Below are 16,411 nucleotides of genomic sequence, written 5' to 3'. Positions count from 1 at the left end.
CCAATGGCTTCACATGTAAGATAATGCCGTGTTGGTTTACATCAGCACAACGAGAATGGGAACACATAAAAATTGTACTAATTACTCTTAGCATGGTTACTTTAATCACCAAGTTTTAGATAAAATTCATCAGATTTTGTTTCTCTCCCATTGTTGGGAACATGGAAAAAAAAAAATCATACATAACATGGCAAAATTTTAGCCAATCACAAGACTAATTGGCAAAATGACTTACAAACACTAGCTCTGTAACCAAGCAATATGACACAAATCACGAAATTTAAGCTTTTTTATGCTTCTTCTCAGATTTCTGAGCTGCTTCAATATTCCTCTTTCGCTCCTTAAGTTTTTCAACATGATCCTTCTTCCGTTGCTTGTTCATCTGATTGAAGAAAAACACATTCAAGTCAACACCAAAAGATGAAATCCCAGCAATATACCGCAGGTGCTATTAAAATGTTTTAGTAGCAATTTTAACCATCATCCCCTCTCCTTTCCTTTTTCTCCAAAGGGAATTGTTTACTAGAAACTACTATGATGGAATCCATATCTAACAAATGGCAGACTTTCTAATCATTCAAACTTGGTCGAGAGGAGTCAAACTATGACAACAGGAAACTCAGGTGTTCAGGACAGAAAAAACCTTATGTACCAGATCAATACCCCTTTCAATCATACACACTCGAGTAAAACTTGTTTTATTGAAGAATTAATTCTCTTTTCTTTTTGGTGTACTGCAGCATTGCATGTCAAACAATAAAAGACAATGAAGCATAACATAGCCAACAAAGTTACCTCAATGGCTTTAGCAAGGCCCCTCTTTTTACGTGACATCATGAGTCTTGACAGATCCTCGGAATCCATGGCACTTTGTTGCACATCACGAAGCAATTCTTCCTTAGACTCCATGTCCTCTGCAGAGCTCTGCTTATTTATACTTGAGACATCCTGAAGTTCCATTTTCAAATCATCATGATACTGCTTCTCCAGAAGCATCATCTGCAAGCAATCAAAAACTTGATGTAGTCAGCAGGGGCAACCCTAAACATCATAGGATCTTCCCAAGTAGAAGCAATATAATTTTTGAAACTCTATTGTATATTGAGTTGCCATATGCCCAAAGCTCCAGTCACATACCTTTTGCTTCTTCTCAGCAGCTTCCATAGCCTCTGTTCTACTGATATACCCTTCGGCCAACATATTTTGAGAGTTATCCAAGACATCATTTCCCATACCAGGAAAAGGTTGAACATCGTTTTTCGCAGCAGCCTGTAGTTCTTTAATGGTCTTGGCATAATCAGGAACATAACCTTCAGCCTCATTATCAACAAAAGGTGACAGATGTGGGGGTGGATCCCTATTGGCAGGAAAACGGCAATATCAAACGCCGATGGCATTGACATAGCAAGACAATTTTTCATCTTCAATTGCAATTAAATAATTCATATTGAGTGATTCAGACCTCCAAATTATTCCAAGTTTATCCTCGCAAACTATGATACATATGCAATCCATGCAAATGAAGTTACCATATTAGAAAATGAGAACTGCATGTCATTCATTCTATCATAGCAAAAGCAATGAAGTCCAACACTCGGAGATCAAACAGATATTTCAAGAGCAAGTTACCAAAATTTACCTCCCAACCATATATGCCTCAGTTGGCAAGATGATCCGTGCATTTACAGAGTCATATATCCACTGTGGTTGAACATATTCTCTTGAAAGATATACATGACCCTGGGTTGGTCTGTCGACAATCTACACAAACAAAAGCAATCACTAAAAATTGAAACCCCTAGAACCAAAATTCATAGATATCTGCAAATCTGACACATGGCCCTTTTATTGGCGCACCTGATGAGTAATACTGTCATCAGCTTCCGCAAATGGAGCTCCATCTCCTTCCCAAGAAACAATACCTCCAAAAGCAGGAATAACAAAAAGCAAAGACTCTCTTGGAACCTAACCATATAGAGTATTAGGCAGTGTCCCAATAGATATCAACTGATAAAGAAATGGAAGCCACTTATTGTACTGTAATTGCCAAGTTCATGAAACTGAAACAAAATTATTATTTAATAAAAGGGAACAGCAATCCTACACTGACATGCAAGGAACAATTAATCTCACCTCACGACTCAAGAAAATTTTCATATTTTGGAAAAGGTTTTTGCAGTCCCTTGTAGCTTCATCTTCTTCAGTTTCACTAGCTGCATCTTGCACAAGGTGCATCAGTGCACCAGGTTCATTTGCAGGCAGTTGACGCTGAAGTTGAGCAAGTCTTAAGTTAGACTCCTCCTGCTCTTGCTCTGATATAGATGAACCAGCAACTTGAGGTTCTTGTACAGAGGTTTTATAGTTAGCATCAAAATACCTCGACAATGCATAGAGATCTGCAGTATTCAAGAAACACATAATTGCTATTACCATTGGCAGCCAAGAGGAAGAAATTTACAAGATTCGTTCATAGTCACCACTGAAAATTGCATATAACTCTGAAAAGAACACGTAAGTTTCATTACAAAATGCAAAGCAATAAACAAACCTGCTGCCAGAGCTTCCAACCGAGGATCAAGAATAGGAGGATACTTCACATTCATAGAATGATAAAGTTGAAAATTGACAAAGCCAAGAAGTGCCTGCACACATAATAAATATATGAAAAAGAAATAAAGCAATTCAGTTGAAGTAACTAGCAGAAAACAGCATAGCAGGGGATAAAGTAGCTTGAAACAATGGACAAAAACTGAAGTGAGAAAGTAGGAATAAAATACCAATATAAAATTTCACGAGGAGTTTAATTGATAGGTAATTTAAATTTTAAATAAAAAGCAACAACAGCTCTTCTATTCATGCTTGGCTTGAGCTTATTTTGCCCATTTTTCTCAGACTTTACGAGAAACTTCCTCCTTTCTATCTATGAAAGTCATCACTAATAATAAAAAGTCTACATCTGTATAACAAAATTAGAAAACATGTGTGTGAGAGATGTAACCTCATAGAATTCCAAAAATGTTAACATGACATTGAAGTCAACATCATCGGTCAATACTTGTTGCCGTGCATGTGGCGCTAACCATGTGATTTTTTGACCCTCAACCTCAGCCTGCACAGGACAGAGCGTCATCTTAAGCAACATGCATTACAGAAACAGTAACAGCAAGAGCATTATAGCAGAAGCAGGAATTTCAACAAAAGAAAGTTGTAATACCTGATAATATATACCCTTTACAGCCACAAAAACCTTCCGTAATTTATGAGTACGAGAAATATAGGCTTGCCACTCATGACACAACCTGACAAAAGACCAAGAACAGCAAGATAAGGATGCAACCAATAAACTGATAGAAGTAAGGTAACCTTACAATCTCTCTCTTCCCTTTTTTTCCTTCTCCTCGATAAAAAATCAGATCTACCTACCTTCGACAATTATGGATGCACTTCACTTCAATTTTCAGCCTATCAATGGCAGGCAACATTGCAAACAGGTGCACCATTGTAAGAGGGTCATCCAAGTCTCTAAGTGCATCAACAAATGTTGGATACCTAAAATCCCAAACATTACTTAGATACTCAAGAACTCATACAATTACCACTGACTGGAAATAAGAAAAAAAAGTACGCAGATGGTTTAACAAACCTATCCCGGATGACCATATCAAGCTTGTAAGAAGGTGCACGAGATAGAAGAAGTCTCGCTAACTCATCATTCTTTTTTGCCTTAGCTTTCTTTATCTTCTTTTTATATGCCCTTATTTCTCTAAACTTCTCGAGTAACGGATCGTGAAGAATGTACATAACATCCTTCAAGTGATAGTATGTATGATGGTTCCCTTTCACCTTCTTCTTCGGCTCCCTTGGAAAAACTCCTTTGTGAATGCATAATTTCCTACAATACCAAATCCATTAAAAAGAATGAACATATCCAACACTTTTGAATTGGATACAAAATTGCATGCACTATCAGAATAACTCCAAAACTTCTTCCCTTCTGCAAGCATTTCACTCTAAAAATTAAAAATTAAATAATCCGGGTTTCATAAGGTTATGGACTTTTGCTAAATACAGTTATTATTTCAGACAGAAGAAAAATCATACTCAAAAACAAGTTAAAACTACTTCAAGAATATTTTCCAAATACACTTCTTCTTTTTGCTTCCGTGAGCAAAAAGCAAGTAGCAAACTTAACAACTAACTAAAGAACTAAGCCCAGCTTAATAACAACTTCACACGCTTAGCTAATTAACCTTTGGAGCTAAAAAAAATGTTGAAATAAAGCATAGAAGAAGGTAAATAACGGAACCTTAAATGCATACTTCGAAAAAAAAAATAAAATAACAAAATAAAAAGTGTGGAAGAAGAGATGAACCTGAAATCTGAGAGGCTGACTTGAAGAAGTTTAATCGCTTGTGACCTCGTCACGTATCTCGCAGCATTTCCTTCCTTCTTCTTTCCCTGTAAAATTCAACGAGAAATTGTGAGAAAAAACCCAAAAAAAAAAAAGCAGAAATTCACAAGTTTTGAATTGAGAATTTGAAGTTATCGTTGAAGAGGAGAAAACTCGCCGGCGGTTGATAGTGCTTCGGCTTCCCCATCGCTGTAAAGAGAAGTTAGAAACTGAGAAGGCGAAAAACTGGAAGAGGCGCACAAAGGAAGATGACTAGGGTTTAAGTTAATATAGGATCCGACCCGGTTTCAAAATGGTAGGTTGATCGCTGTCCGAGTCGGGTTTCTTTTTTGGTGGGGTTGGGTTTGGTTGCAAAGCTGCGATTGTGTGGGCCAGATTGCTTTAGACTTATGTCGTTGACCAAGTTAAATTGGGTTGGGCTTAGTGGGCTAATTAGAAATTTTCCCAATTATTTTTACTAATTGCATATTTTATTTGGCAAATAAATTACGAAGAATTTCGATTTATGATATAATAAATACTCGATTTAGATCGAACATTTAAATTCAAATAAAGTTGGTATGCATTTAGCATGAACATTTATGCTCTTCCTTTTGTATATGTTGATATATTATAGAAATAAGACCTATATGAAAGTGATGTATAAAGAACAATCATATAAAAATATTTGTTTTCTGTAATTGGTGCAAAGAAAATAAATAATAGAAGCATTTATAGTAACCAAGTTGAATTGTTTTATATAAGAACTAGTATATTGCTCGTGCATTGCACTGGGAGTCGTTTCAAAAGCTGCAAACATAGTCAGGACTCCTATATATACATCATATTTATAAAAAATAATGTGGGGAGCTATAAAGTATTGTTAGTGTTCGTTCTAAAATTTCGAGAGAATTTATAAGTGAGGAAATTTTATAAAATTTTGGAAGATTCTTAATACAAGGATTTGCATGATAACAATAATCACAAAATAATAAAAGTGAAATAAATAAAAGAATGTATAAATAAAAAACATAAATAAGTAAAAATTCTCCTATGATGAAATTTCGAAAAGGTTATAAATAATAACTTCGAGACAATTTTTAGTGAGATAGTTTTCTTGAATTTGCTTTGAGTATTGTAATATTTAAGAAACATTTCGATATCAAAATATTTTTATTTGTTTTGAAATGATAAAATAAAATAATAAAGAAAATTAACTTGAATATCGAAATGAAGTTAACTTATTAAGACTAAAAAGATAACACGTAATTAATTAAGTACCATTTTGAATGGGAGGATGTTAATATCTTCCTCACACGTAACTGTACATCTGAATCTAGTCTATTTAGTAAATCTGAACCTATTCTTTTTAATAAATTTAAGTAAAGCTTAATACTTCATTTAAAAAAATAGATTTATTTAGGTAATCAATAGCACCTAAACAAAAAAAAATTGATGACAACTCCTCTTACGTTAAACGGTTGAGTTACTGAACTCACACATTATGACATCTAGACCTTCTGTAACCTAGGCCTAATATATAAAACCCCTTTTTATAATCAATTTGATTAATGAAATAGGTACACAATTTTAATCATTCTTTTAGTTTCTTACAGTATTAGATTCAATTTGATGAGTCAAGAAAGAATTTTCCCTAAGTTATTCCCTACAAGTTTATTTCATCAATGCTGGCACTTGTTTTAACAATTATATACAATCTAAATCATCAAAAATATAATAATTAATAACAATAATAAATTTATACAATGCACTAAGAGTGTTCGGTGCAAGAATATGTACACTGGATAAGAAATCAAAGTCTTTTTTGGCAATAGGTGCAGACAAAAAAATTAAAGGCATAATATACAAAAAAAAATTAAACTATTTAAAAAAATTTAAATAAATCATTATCCTGTTATTGTGTTCAATTAAGCTCTTATACTTTTATTTTGAATCAAATAATCCATTACACTTTTTATTATGAGTCAAATAAGTCATTATGACTAATGATTGACTTGTAAAAATGTCATTTGTTATTTTATGTTGCATGACGCTTATGTGATATGTTAAAATATTATAATTGATTATGATGTAGCATACTGACGTATTATGATTGATGGTGACATAACATGTTAATTTGGTATGATAATATAATTATATGACATTTTTTACCCTTAATTTAAATACTATATTAATGTCATGTTGATATAAAATGACAAGTGGTATTTTTACCAATGACAATTAATCAATCATTAGTAATAAGAACTTATTATAAAATTACAAGAATATATATGTATTCACAAAATTTATTTACAAATACAAAGACAACAATAATAATTGGTAAAATAGGATAGAATAAGTCAAGTTATAAAAGATAAATAAAATTTCCTAATTATTTAAAATAAATCTTTTAAATTTTTCAAAGTAAGAATAATTATGAGACTACACCATAAGTATTGGGAGGTAATCTCATAGTTAATTTTTACAAAGTAGTTTTTTTATAAATGATTAGTATAAACATAAAATAATAATAATAATAATAATAATAAATATTTGTAATTTTTGTAAATTAAAATATAATATCATAATATTCATAAAAATAAATAAAAATTCTCTAATAATGAAATCTCAAGAAAGTTATAAGAAGTAATTTTGAGATCATTTCTAGGTGAGGAAATTTCTTAAAATTTTGCCATAAGCACTGGAGGAGTCAAGATTTTAGGTTTGAATGAGTGAAAATAAAAATTTAATATTTAAGGAGGCAAAATTATAAAATTTTTAAAAAATAAAAGTGAAATTTTAAAATAAAACAAAGAAAAAAATATAAATTTTTAAAAGTTTGCCGGGGGTGGGGGTGGGGTGGGCGCCCTACTAGCCCTCCCTCCCTCTAGGCATAAGTATTGAAAAATTTTCAATATAAGAATTTACATAAATAACAAAGATAATAAATAATTAAAATATATAAAAAAAATAAAAAATCTCTGATGATAAAATCTTAAGAAAGTTATAAGTAACAATTTCAAAAGAATTTCTAAGTAAGGAAAATTTTTAAAATTTTTCCAAAACTATTGAAAATTTGTGGAAGGTTCTCAATACAAGGATTTGCAGGATAACAATAATAACAAAATAATAAAAATGAAATAAATAAAAACATAAATAAGTAAAATTCTCCTATAATGAAAATTCGAGAATGTCATAAATAATAACTTTGAGAAAATTTCTTGTGAGAGATTTTTCTTGAATTTTGCCATAAGTATTGGAGTATTCAAGAAACATTTCGATATCAAAAGATTTTTATTTGTTTTAAAGTGATAAAATAAAATAATAAAATAATAACAAAAAATTAACTTGAATATCAAAATAAAATTAATTTATGAAGGTTAAAATGATAACACATAATTAATTAAATACGATTTTAAATAAACACTGTGAGGGTGTTAATATCTTTTTCATACATAACTACTTCCAAACTTGTTTCGTAGATCGATACTAATTTTCTTTAATAAACTAAGTCAAGCTACCTCATTAGAAAAAAAAATTTAGTTAGGTAATCAATCGCGACGGTGCTAATAGCTTCCTCACACATAACTACTTCCGAACTTGTTTCATAGATCGAAATCGATTTTTTTTAGTAAACTCAGTCAAACTTAGTTCCTCATTAGAAAAAAAATTTAGTTAGGTAGTCAATCGTTCTTAAGCAAAAAATATTGATGACGACTCTTTTTGCATCAAATGGTTGAATTACATGACTCATACATTATAACATCTACACCTTCTCTAATCTAGACAAACTATATAAAGCCTTTTTTTGCAATTGATTTGGTTAATGAAATAGATACACAATTTTAATCAATATCTTAGTTTCTTACAGTATTAGATTCATTTTAATGAGGAAAGAAAGAATTTTCCCTGAGTTCATCCCTACAAGTTTATTTCATCAATGCTAGCACTGGTTATAACAATTATATACAATCTAAATCATCCAAAATATAATAATTAATAACAAAAATAAAACTATACAATGCACTAAGAGTGTCCTGCTACAAGAATATGTATATTAGATAAGAAATCAAAACCTCTTTTTGCAATAGGTTCATCAAACTTATGACAAATAAATTAAACAATATTTTCCTTGTAAAATACCTTATTCACGATAGGGCGAGCTTTACACATAGCCTCCAATGGCTGAGCTTTAGGCATGGTGCTTCCCGTTCCTTCTGTCATGTCAATTTCCTTGCCATCAACCCTTTCCCACTCGAAGCATTGAATCAATGATCCCAGAGTTAATCCCACCAAACGCTGAGCTAGGCTTGCTCCAGGACAAGCCCTCCTTCCTAACCCAAATGGCATGAGCTTGTGTGATTCTCCTTTCTCATTTTCAAATCTCTCTGGCTTGAAACTTGTTGGATCATCCCATAGTTTTGGATCCCTATGAATAGCCCATGCGTTGACCAGTACAACCGTACCACGTGGCACGTCGTATCCACCTATGGTGCAATCACTGGATGCCATGTGTGGAAGCAGGAGAGGAACTGCAGGATATAATCGAAGAGTCTCGGACACAACACTTTGAAGGTAGTGTAGCTTGGCGACATCTGGTTCATCAATCAAGTTTTCTTGGCCGATTTGACTGTCTATTTCAGCTCTAGCTTTCTTCAACACTTATGGGTGGTTAAGCAAATTGGACATTGCCCACTTTAATGTGACTGCAGACGTGTCTGTTCCTGCAAGTATCATCACCTGCACAATAATGTTTGTTAAACATGGATGCAAATACAATAGAACAAGATAAAAGAATCCATATCATGTTTGAGTATTCGGAAAGGAATGATGGGTTTGTGTAGTTGGAGCTTCAATGGACTTCAGCTGTACAAACAACGAAAAGGAAAAAGATTTAACTAACCAATATGAGCCCTTTCATAATGTCGTCAGTGTAGTAATGAGGGTCAGATTCTTGCAAGGAAAGAAGGTGAGCAATCATACTAGTATTTTCCTGCCTATTACTTCGGTGCTCATCAATCAACTTTTGCAAGAACCCGTCCATTCTCTTTCCAAGCTCCTTATCCTTCTTTTCATATTGACCGAACCAGTTCAACATCGGCAAGAAATCTGCTGGGTTTGTTGCTCCGCCATTCTTAAATACCTCTGCTATTAAGCCCCTAAACTCTCTTGCTTCTGCTTCATTTGTCACTTCATCTCCAAAGTACCGCTTCCCTGCTACCATCCTCATGATGTTATTGAACGTCAACTCAGCAAGCATAGATTTCAGCTCCACTTTAGCGTAGTCTTGGCGCGAATCACGCGACAATTTCAGTAACAAGCTCCTGATTTCGTCTCTTCGAACACATATGGTGATGTTTAGGCGACTTGATGAGAAGATTTCAATGGCACCGATCCGACGTAGGTTGCGCCAATGTTCACCATAAGACGAGGATACAACTGTGGTACAGTTGTAGCCTAGGTGCTTCCCCCTGATCAACTTGGGGCGATTAGCCAAAACGATGTCGTTCCTGGTGAAGCATTCCTCCGCTGCGGCTGAAGATGACACTACAACCAGAAGCCGAGACCCAAGCTGGAGGGAGAAGATTGGACCGTATTTTTGTGAAAGACTATGGCACAAGCGATGGATGGGGGGCTTGACGAGGTGCAGGTGGCCAACAATGGGAAGCGAGGGCGGGCTTGGAGGGAGGTTTTTGTGGGATTTTTTAGATTGAAAGAAGAAGTTTAAACAAACGAGGAGAAAGATAAGAGAAAGAGAGGAGTAAAGAATTGCTGTTTCTTCCATGTTTAGTTTGCTTCTGCAAGCTCTCTTTGACTTTAATTTGATGATGGTTTTTCATGGTACTACAAGAAATGAAATGTTTTAGTTTTTATAGAGACCCATCTTTCAATATAGAGAAAAAACAGGAAAAAAATATTAAGATTTCATTGGAAAATCTTGAACACCAAGGAACTGAAACTTGTACCTCACTCAAACTGTTTGAACTGAATTCAAGAACGATATTTGAAGAGACTATGATACTTGGACCGGATACAATGTATTGGTTAATTCTATTTGTCAAACAATTACTACTTCAATTCATACTAAAAATAATACTTTGAGTATTTGTCTTGACAATTGACATGTGATCTTCTCTTGAATTATAAGATTCATTATAATATGTATTCATTCATGGTTAAATGAATTATAGTGGGATTGTTTAATATTAACTGTTTAAGATATTTTATATTGCATATATTTTAATGTGGATATTAATTTAATAGTTTTTATGCTAAAAAATGAGGAAAATAAAATTTAATATGTTATTATGTTAAGAAACCAGGCTCATCTGTTTATACCTTAATCTTTTTTAATCATCATCACCTACGTACTCCTCACGTTATTGCAAATCTAATTCCTCCTCTTTTTTTTTTTTGTCCACATTATATGAAAATAAAAGAAATAAATGAAAAGGTAATATTGGATATTGTAAATATTTTTGCACCTCAAATAATATGAAGGCTTCTTTTTTAAAAAAAAGTATACCAAGGCATGATTCTTATTGTCACACCGTTTAGGACATAAACAAAAGTTAATTTATTTAGATCAATTTATTAAGTTTTAAGTTTTTATTTTGAGTTAAATAAATAAAAATCAGTCAACGATAAACATAATATTTTTATATCATGTTATTTGCCACGTGATAAAGTTTTTTTATTACGAGCTTAAGTCTTGACCTAAAAAATTAACTTATTTAAATAAGTTAATATCATTCTCGTATACATCTGAGGTAAGACTCAAAACATGCTTCGTGTGACACATACACTTACTATGGATTAAATATAGATTCAATACGGATACGCTTAAATATATCTACTTATCATAAGATTGTGTACCTATAATATATGGCATGCATAATGTTGATAAAGTTTAAATTATATGAAAATAAAATTCATCAAAACCTTATTCATTTCGCATTATACCAACTAGACAGGAGGGGAATTTCCGTAATTCTTGTAGTGAAACAAGTTGGGTTCTAAATTCAGTACATATCAACATTTAAATACTTGGTTTGAGTGAGTCACAAATCTAATCATATTAAATTATTTGTTTGTAAGTTGCATATTTAATATAATTTATAATATAATATTTGCACATAAATAAATAAGTATGTTCAAAATAAAAAAATAAGAATTTAATTAAATATAATAAAAAATATAAATTATTTTAAATTATTTAAAAATCTTTTCAAATTTTATGTCATATAAAAAAAATTCAACTTAATCTCAATCGACAATAATCAAGCCTAATCCAATCAAATTTAAGTACTTAATAACTACTTAATAGAATTTGCTTTTAAAAAAAAATTCCTTAATATAATTAAGAGTAAAATTTTAAATCAAGATTTTTTACCCGGTCTCAGTCAACTTTTAAGCTTTTTTACCATGACAATTTAAGTATTTACTCCATTAGATTAAATATTTTAAATATTAAACTATTTTATTCTAAAAAACTTATTTTATATATATATTAAAAGTTACTGCACGCACTGAAAACAGCACCGCCGTCAAACCGGGAAAAAAAGAAAATTTGAGTTTTCCCGCCAGCTCAAAGCGGCTAACACCTCGCGCCAAAACCAAATGAAATATAAAGATTTCCCTCTTCATTTCATTCCAAAATTTTCCGGCCGGAAAAAAAAATATTCCATTTTTTTTTTCATTTTCTTTCTTTTTCCTCTTCAAACCTCTCTCTGTGTCTGAGCTTTTGGCCTCTGCAAAATGCAAATGGATTCGTCCGCATCTCAATCTTTCTTCCACAGCGTCAGATCCAGAGAGCTCAGTAGCTTTCGAGGTAACTCTCATTTTCCCCTTACCTCTTTTCATATCTGCTTTCTTTTTTTGTTCTCTGTTTGTTATTTTTCTTTAGCTAAGATAATTTTTTTTTTTTTTTTTTAATTTCAGTTAGAAAACGACCATTTATTGATGAATTAGCTTCGGATTTTACTGAAATCGGAGCTGTCGCCATCGAACATGACGCTGTACAGACGCCTCCTTTGGCCATCTCCTTTTGCAAGGCACTCTTCAATTTTTTCCATTTTTAATTAATTATTATATTAAAATGGTTTATGTCCGTTTGATTTTTGAATCCGACTCTGACAGACAAATATAGATATTTATTTCCATTTGTTTTTCTTTTAAGGTTTAAATTTCCATTCATTTTTGTTTTTTGTCTTAGTTTTGCGGATTGTATTAAAAATTTGCATCTGTAATCCCAAATTTCAGGCAAGTAAAAACTCCCATATTTTTGCCGTATCCGATGAGGATGGATATGTAAGCTTGTTTGATTCTCGAAAGAAGCTTTCTTCTGCTGGATTGCACCAGGAAAATGCAGGTTAATTTCATTAAAATCCATTTTGCTTCATCTTTTAAAAAACGAGTTTTTGCTTTGAGATTTAATAATGGTGCTTCCTTTTCTTTTTTTTTTTTTTTAATAATAATTTGTGTATAGAGAAAGCAAGAATCAGTGATTGGGTTGCACATCAAAATGCCATATTTGATGTATGCTGGATCAAGGTATGTCGCATTTTTGCTCTCATTCTAAGCGTTTGATTCTGATGAGATTTTATGTATGAATATGAGCTGAACTTCAATCTATGTCGTAGCTAGAATTTGAAATGTCCAATGGAGAAATTGTCTATGTTAGTGTGGCAATGCACCCCTTGGCTCAAGTGTTCACCCTTTTAGTGCTGTATCCTTTGGTAATCTATTAACATGTAAATATGTATCTTAGGACCATCCACATGTGGGTTAGCCTGGCCGTGAGGATGGTTCAAATGAGTGCACTGAGAATTATTGGTTGGAAAGCTAGCAGAGAATGGTTGATCCCAACTTTTTAAACATAATTAATCAGCAAGGGGTTGAGAAGTTTTTCCAAGTCAATACTTGTGTATGTTTTTGGTTTAACTGAAGGATTGTGAGGTGTCATGCAAATTTTTCTAGTCAATGCTTCTATGCTATATACTTTTTTGATGCTAATGTTACCGATCTTTCTTGCAGAAAGATACCCGTATTTTAACAGCTTCAGGGGATCAAACTGTAAGTAGCCATGTGTAAAAACAGTTTGTTTTTGTATTTCAGTAAGAACGATACAATGAAAGTTAGTTCATTGCCTTTCCTTTCGGACATTGTGCAGATAAAGATATGGGATGCACAGGAAAAGAAATGCACTGGAGTCTTGATGGGGCACACGGGAAGTGTAAAATGCTTGAGTTCTCATCCGACTAATTGTGGTAGATTTCTTGAAAACCTTTGTTTTTTTTTTCCTTGTTCAGATAGAGCTGGTTTTTTACCATTAGTATTTCAACAGATCTTGTTATCTCTGGTTCAAGAGACGGGTCCTTTGCCATCTGGGATCTAAGATGCAAGATTAACTCCAAAAGTAGATGTGATGAAGTCTGCCCTCCGTGAGTTACTGCTTGTCTCACATGCTTTAGATTTTATGCGTTTTTATATTCGGTAATAATTGCCAGTTTGCCACTCCATTCATCGCTGTTATTGTCACTTCATCCAGATCAACTTCCATGCTCAAAGGAGCTCATCCTTCAACTCAAGCAAGGCGGGGTAGGCGTGGCAAGGTTTGCTCACTGCTGAAGTTTCTTCAATATATTGTAAGCAGTTTTTAATACTTTACGTTCTTTTTTCAGGCTGCTGCTGCGAGCATTACGTCAGTTCTTTATCTCAAAGATGGGAATTCCGTTGCTACGGCTGGAGCAGCGGACAGGTATGTTAGAAGCCGCAGTAAAATTCCAAAGATAGTTTTGAGTACTTAAGCATAAGCTATATCATGCTGACTTAATCTCCTCTCCTGCTATGCCTGGTTATTTCAGTGTTGTGAAGTTCTGGGACACCAGAAATCTGAAATCTAATGTTACTCAAGCATGTCCCCACCCAGAGTCTTCAACTCAAAAGGTTGTTTTTCTGTCCTGCAGTATATGTTTAAATGAGTATTTTACCATGAAAACGAAGTCTTCCTCACAGATGAATTGAAAAATGCTGTATAATCCGGCAATCGATTGCCAATTGTCCAGTGATGATTGCTAGAGGATTCATGGGGATCCATAGGTCTTGAGCTTTAATAAGAGTTGTATATCGTGGGCAGGTTTGGTGCTTTTTATGAACTTTTTTCTTGTTTCTTAATTTCAGGGTATATCTAGCTTGTCCCAGGATTTGAAAGGAGTGTTTCTCACAGCATCATGCATGGACAACAGGTATTGAGTCTGACGAGCATCTATTTCTTTAAACCTGCATTTAGTTAACTGTCGAGACAGAATTTCTGTTTTGGTGGCTGGGCACTAAATAAATATGTTCTATTAATTACTGCTGAATGTCTAATTCGGATGCAATTTTTTTTCCTTTTACTAGAATATATTTGTATAATATACTTCAGCTTGATAAGGGCCCAATGCAAGCTTTATGTGGACCTCGAATAGAGTCTTTTTATGTAAAGGTACGTGCTGCTTCATTTTGTGCTCTATTCTTCTTCTTAAGTATTTAATCATCCCAAGTATACAATTACTTTTGTAAGATTGGTAATCTGTCTTACACTGAATTATATGCAATTGCAGTCAGCAATCAGTCCTGATGCAGATCACATAGTCAGTGGTTCCAGTGACGGAAATGCTTATATATGGAAGGTTAATTTCCTCTTAAAATGAACGTTTCTTGTTCAGTTTCACTACATAATTTAGTTTTCAATGGAAACCAGGTAAACAAGCCTCAAGTAGAGCCCATCACCTTGAAAAGTCATGATGGAGAAGTTACGGCCGTTGATTGGTAATTTGCTTTTATTGCAGCCATAGTTACTCCTATTTTTAAAATTGCATAATTGCCTGTGCCCAATGTTAAATCATTTTTCCCTCCTTTTGCAGGTGCCCATCTGAGATTGGGAAGGTAGCAACTTCTGCAGATGATTTCACTGTGAGTGTTAAGATTAAGCATTAGAAACATTATTATGCTTGCTCTATTCTAATAACAAGACTTGCATAGATTTTCCTTTTGCAGCCAGTTCGAATCATTCTATTAAACTCACCCCGACATGTAACAATACTTCGTATTCTTCAAATCTTTATATGTTAGGTACGGATATGGAACATTCAGACCAGCCATTGTTCAAGGTCAAGATCACCATCATGCATCCGAAGAAGAGTAATGGCAATTCCTAGTGCAGAATGTAGAAAACTTTTAATGAATGAGAATGAAGACCCAATGCCTCTAACAAAGGACCCTGGCAGTTCACATTCTCCAGACGAAGCATTGCACCAAATTAGCTCATCTAGTCCTTCCACTGCACCTTTACTTAGTACTCCCAAAGCCCAGAAGAAAAACATCTCATCTGTTTCAGATTCAAATGAAACCTTTGAGAAGACACCCGAAGGTGCAATGAAAAGTCCATCTTCTGTGTTAAATCCTCCATCCTCTTTGAAAAGGAAAACCATCCGAGATTACTTTCTAGCAGCTCCATGAAAACTTGCTGGCACATTACTCGGGGTCAGTAGTAGATACGCTGTCAATTTGTCTGAAAGTCAGGTGGACAAGTTCCTTCAGGTTTTGCTTGGAGTAAGTTCCCATCCCTTCTTCCTCTTGCTTTCATTCATATAAAACTACAAAAACGACAGGCTTAATGGTTTAGCTTTTGATTTTGCAGGTTTTGCAATTGAAAATGTAAAGCGGTGGGTCACCAACAGTTTTTTCACACCCCTCCCCTCTAACCCATGGATTTAAATATTGCTGATATATTTACAGAAAATCTTTTCTTCTTCTTGGACTTGTCTGTCTCTGTTGTTTAACGTTTTACATGAACAAGTCGAGTGATGGATACATCAGAGAAAAATATTGGCGAATCATTCTCTGAAAAGACTTGATCAAACCCCTCGGGCATGTACATGAGAGCAGCAGACAAAATTGCACAGTTCAGAGGATGACAGTTGAATCACTTAGCTTAAATTTAAACTTAATTTTAAGTTGGGTAAATTTTTTTTTTAT

General features: G+C 33.5%; 4 protein-coding genes across 4 annotated transcripts; 1 reads left to right on the top strand and 3 right to left on the bottom strand.

The window, feature by feature from the left end:
- Positions 1–96: 96 nt before the first annotated feature.
- On the bottom strand, positions 97–4,643 carry LOC18600826 (pescadillo-like protein). Its single transcript, XM_018119371.2, has 13 exons — positions 4,569–4,643; positions 4,373–4,458; positions 3,644–3,892; positions 3,424–3,549; positions 3,215–3,299; positions 2,999–3,109; positions 2,549–2,642; positions 2,134–2,396; positions 1,858–1,965; positions 1,640–1,761; positions 1,138–1,357; positions 796–999; positions 97–382 (listed from the first exon to the last, which is right to left on the bottom strand). The coding sequence occupies exons 1-13, from the start codon at positions 4,596–4,598 to the stop codon at positions 281–283; spliced, it is 1,800 nt and encodes a 599-aa protein (XP_017974860.1). The 5' UTR covers positions 4,599–4,643; the 3' UTR covers positions 97–280.
- Positions 4,644–8,304: 3,661 nt separating this feature from the next.
- LOC18600825 (cytochrome P450 81Q32-like) lies at positions 8,305–10,216 on the bottom strand. The gene is made up of 2 exons (XM_088805112.1): positions 9,294–10,216; positions 8,305–9,130 (listed from the first exon to the last, which is right to left on the bottom strand). The coding sequence occupies exons 1-2, from the start codon at positions 10,173–10,175 to the stop codon at positions 9,053–9,055; spliced, it is 960 nt and encodes a 319-aa protein (XP_088661238.1). The 5' UTR covers positions 10,176–10,216; the 3' UTR covers positions 8,305–9,052.
- LOC148763046 (cytochrome P450 81D1-like) lies at positions 8,507–8,902 on the bottom strand. Its single transcript, XM_088805357.1, has one exon. The coding sequence runs from the start codon at positions 8,900–8,902 to the stop codon at positions 8,507–8,509; it is 396 nt and encodes a 131-aa protein (XP_088661483.1).
- A 1,898-nt stretch (positions 10,217–12,114) lies between the features above and the next one.
- Positions 12,115–16,185, top strand: LOC18600824 (Transducin/WD40 repeat-like superfamily protein). Its single transcript, XM_007031504.3, has 17 exons — positions 12,115–12,221; positions 12,332–12,444; positions 12,653–12,761; positions 12,879–12,943; positions 13,427–13,465; positions 13,563–13,659; positions 13,737–13,833; positions 13,941–14,004; positions 14,074–14,150; positions 14,257–14,338; positions 14,573–14,637; positions 14,792–14,876; positions 14,995–15,063; positions 15,135–15,202; positions 15,298–15,346; positions 15,506–15,985; positions 16,074–16,185. Exons 1-16 carry the CDS (start codon positions 12,149–12,151, stop codon positions 15,890–15,892), a joined length of 1,539 nt encoding a protein of 512 aa, XP_007031566.1. The 5' UTR covers positions 12,115–12,148; the 3' UTR covers positions 15,893–15,985; positions 16,074–16,185.
- Positions 16,186–16,411: the final 226 nt, after the last annotated feature.

The sequence above is a fragment of the Theobroma cacao genome, chromosome 4 (genome assembly GCF_053813885.1).
Source record: "Theobroma cacao isolate CCN51 chromosome 4, ASM5381388v1, whole genome shotgun sequence".
Lineage (NCBI taxonomy): Eukaryota > Viridiplantae > Streptophyta > Magnoliopsida > Malvales > Malvaceae > Theobroma > Theobroma cacao.
Note: the sequence above shows the minus strand (reverse complement) of the source record. Positions and strands in the feature narration are given on the sequence as shown.